The sequence below is a fragment of the Eschscholzia californica genome, unplaced genomic scaffold (assembly GCF_041429995.1).
Source record: "Eschscholzia californica isolate CP2 unplaced genomic scaffold, dmEscCali1.0.p SCAF_2, whole genome shotgun sequence".
Classification (NCBI taxonomy): Eukaryota; Viridiplantae; Streptophyta; class Magnoliopsida; order Ranunculales; family Papaveraceae; genus Eschscholzia; species Eschscholzia californica.
Genome location: NW_028238309.1, coordinates 11,700,980 through 11,704,653, shown reverse-complemented (window position 1 = coordinate 11,704,653; position 3,674 = coordinate 11,700,980). Strand labels below are relative to the sequence as shown.

Here is a 3,674-nt window from a genome sequence, read left to right as displayed (position 1 = left end):
GAAAACCTGAAGTATAAACAAAACTCAAAACACAGTTTGTGACAAGGGGTTTTAGGGTTTTACACAGAGAATGAGTCGTCCCCAATGAGATGTTTTCTACTATTGTAAAACATAGCTCTATTAGAGTGATACTTGTTATAGTTGTTTTGCATAATTTAGAATCGGAACTTGTTGTGTGTTACGACTAGTTCCGGTACTAATGTGTAATTGCTCCTTCATGTTGATAATATGTGGATAGCGTGCCAAAACATGTCTAAATTTAAAAGTTGAAGGGCAAGTCAATTTACTGAGCTGGAGAAAGGAGAAGATGAGGGACAGATGCCTTCCTCTCTTTCTCTCTCTTTCACAATTTGGGGCCAAATAGATTTTGACCCAAAGAACAATAAGAATTTCTTTTATCCAACTTCTTCTGCAACTGTGAAACCAATTGATAAAGCAAGTCTTGGCTATAGTATTTGGAAAACAAACTATGAAGATTTCACTCAAACTAGCATTCAAGAACATAAATTCCTCAAAATCTAAAACAAAATTAGGATTTCAAAAAGGAATTCTAGGTGCTTTGCTTCTTCAACTTGGAAAGCTCTTGCCTGATGACTCCACCCTTCTGCAAATTCAAAGTTATACAACTCATTAGCACTGAAGACCCAAACTACTAGTAAAATGGCAAAACATAATACTATATCAGCAAGTGAGACTTTCTGCTAAAAAAAAACTTCGACTTGTATCGCTATACAAAAACGTCAATCATATTTTCACTATATGAAAGCTCGCCAGTGAACTGAGTTTAGGTTGGTATGTTTGTCGGTATGAAGCAAAGGTCCAACGTTAGAACCTTGTCTTTGACATTATCTTTCCTTACATAATTTTTTCTAGTACTTAAGACGAATCTTTGATCAATTAAGGTTCCAAGATTCTCAGTTTTGCATTTTACTAGTACCCACATTCAAGACTTTTCTAACCTACTCATATGAGCCGAAGTAAACTACTTTGAAATACACCAAAAGCGTCCACCTTAAGTTTCGCACATAAGATCTGTGAGAATACATGCATCATTCGAAAAAGCTCGATGAAAATTGCCATGATACCTTTGGTCAATTTTTCAAAGCTTTTCGGTTGGCATTAAGCCCTTCCTTAATCTTTACTACTATATCAAAATACTAGCTTACGAATAAATCGACATCATTCCAAGCAATCAAGATAATTTGATCTATCCACCACTACACATAAATGCATACATAGATAGAGAGAGAGAGAGCAATTTTCTTAATTCTGTAGAACACACGAGGAGTTTTGCAATCCCTCAAGTGACAGACAAAATCTAGCACTCCTGACGAAGGACTGAAAACACATCCAATTCTACTTCTGAGATAACAAGACCTATATGCTCTAAGGTAGAAACATGAGCAAAACTTAACCACATTTACGTAATTACAGATGAAATGGTACCAACAAGCATAGCATTTTTCAGTAAAATGGCCAATCTTTGAGGAAAGGGATGTATGAACTTTTAAGGGTTAAAAGAAAACCCAACCCTTCTCTAATAGCCGCAAATATTTAGCTAATCAATTCCAGGTCAAGTTCTGAAAATCACAGAAACAAACAACCAAACAAACAAGTCTAATAGCATACCTTGATTTTAGCTAACATGATTTTGAACCTATCAAAGTCGTTGAGAGCAGCTCTTCTCTTCTGCACAATCAACTTCCTTCCCCATGAACTGTTTTCCCACTTGTTCTTCACATCTACCAAAATACAACAAACAAGACCCAATTTTACGCCGATTACATAATTCTAGAACAAAACAATGTTTGAATATATAAAGTTCTACAACAAGCTATGAAGAAAAAGTCGGGATTAATCCCCGAGTACACCCCGACTACTCCTCAATCCCCATCTTGCCGACTCGACTAGGAGTCAAAACCCTAGTCCCGTGGAATTCCGAGTAAATCCCCGACTCGGTCCGACTAGGACCGAGTCGACTAGTTGGGCCAGTCGGGATTATTTAGCTGACCCTTTTTTCTTTTGCTCAAATCAACAAAGGTGGTTTAGGATTTGCTCATTCGGCTTCTTCACCCTTCCTCTCCCCTCTAAACATCATTATAACTAGACTGAAGTAATTTTGAAGTTTTCTTCATCTCCAAACAAGATTCCAAGTTTCTCTATCTTCTCAATCTTTTTTCACTATTTCTTTCTGGAACCCAGATTCTACTCTTTTTCTGTAAAAACTCACATAAATGTTAGTTTTTAGTGTTTTTTCATTAATATTGTAGAACTTGTTGATAATTAGATGTGTCCTTCTTAGGGATGAATTTGTAGTGTTTATACTTCATTAAGCCCAAAACTTATATTTATACTTGTATATAATTATATATACAAAATTGAATATATATTTATTTTCTACTACTAGTCCCGTGTAAAGACGACTAGTAGCGACTATGCCTAGTCTCGAGTCCGCCGACTAGTCCCCCTTGCCGACTTTTCCAACATAGACAACAAGATTAATTTTGTACCTGCAGTTTTCATGGCTTCAATAAGGATCTTCTTTTTTGGAACCCTAGGGATATCAATCTTGATATCTGTAAGTGTAAGCCTCTTGAAATTCAACTGGCTTCTCACCATATCAGGAGCATCAACAAGAGCCTATATTCAAAAAGTAAATTCCTTTACAACAATAGTATATAATAAGATTCTTCTAACTTAAGTCATTTCGCTATCAATCTGAATTATAAGCTCAATACTAATGAATTTGAACTAGGGTTTTGTTCAACTAATTCTTCTCCATTCATCTAGGGTTTCAAAAAACATGTTAAGTTAGTCAGAATGAGAAGTACCCGATTTTGATCGATAACATCGACAATCACGACGAGCTGGCCGTAATCCTTTCCGTAATTCACGAGGGCAACTCTTCCAATCTCCACATATCGCTTAAAAGGCTGTAAAAATCACAATAAATACCAAAAAGAAAATGAAAATCGGGAAAACTATAAGAAATGAAGAGAAACAAATCGTAGAGAGGATTGAGAATAGAATCAAGATTAAGAAGATTCACCATTTTCGAAGATCTGAAGATAAGAGAGAATGAGTTTTGGAGTTCAGGGTTTCTTTCAAACTAGGGTTTTTCTGGTTTTATATCATCACCACGGACCTGCAATTAGGTCTTGTTAAATGTGAACCGTCGATTCTTAGATGATCGAAGTTCTTTCAATCGTTAATCACTGTTGAAATTCACCCATACCGATATCCCTCGTGTTTACCCGAATCCGGACGAGCCCGACTACTGCTGGAATTAGTGGGGGCGCTCCGCCGCTCCGGTGGTGAGCCACATTCGGCCCACCTACTCTAAAATGGACTAATTCCTTTTGACTCCTATTTTATGACCAAATTCTCTTTGGACCACATATTTTCGGTAAATTCAAATTTGGCCTCTAAGGCTCTGAAGGGGAGATTTCTTCTATTCGACAGGAAAGGATAACAGGGAAAGTCGGATGTTGTTGTTTGTCAGAGATGCCCTTTCCCTAGTCTTACTTTCCTTTAACTTTATGTTTCAGTTTGCATTTTCTCTAATCTAAAGCCTTTTAAAATTACCTTCCATCTGAATTAGGGATGCACTAGAGTCAAGCATATAACGAGCTACTCGAGCATGGCTCGACTACTGCTCGTGCTCGACTCATAAA

General features: G+C 36.9%; 1 protein-coding gene across 1 annotated transcript; it reads right to left on the bottom strand.

The window, feature by feature from the left end:
- Nucleotides 1-389: 389 nt before the first annotated feature.
- Nucleotides 390-3,335, bottom strand: LOC147556227 (large ribosomal subunit protein eL14y-like). The gene is made up of 6 exons (XM_086664055.1): nt 3,050-3,335; nt 2,832-2,933; nt 2,511-2,640; nt 1,630-1,742; nt 522-604; nt 390-490 (listed from the first exon to the last, which is right to left on the bottom strand). The coding sequence occupies exons 1-5, from the start codon at nt 3,050-3,052 to the stop codon at nt 551-553; spliced, it is 402 nt and encodes a 133-aa protein (XP_086520181.1). The 5' UTR covers nt 3,053-3,335; the 3' UTR covers nt 390-490; nt 522-550.
- Between the last annotated feature and the right edge of the window lie 339 nt (nt 3,336-3,674).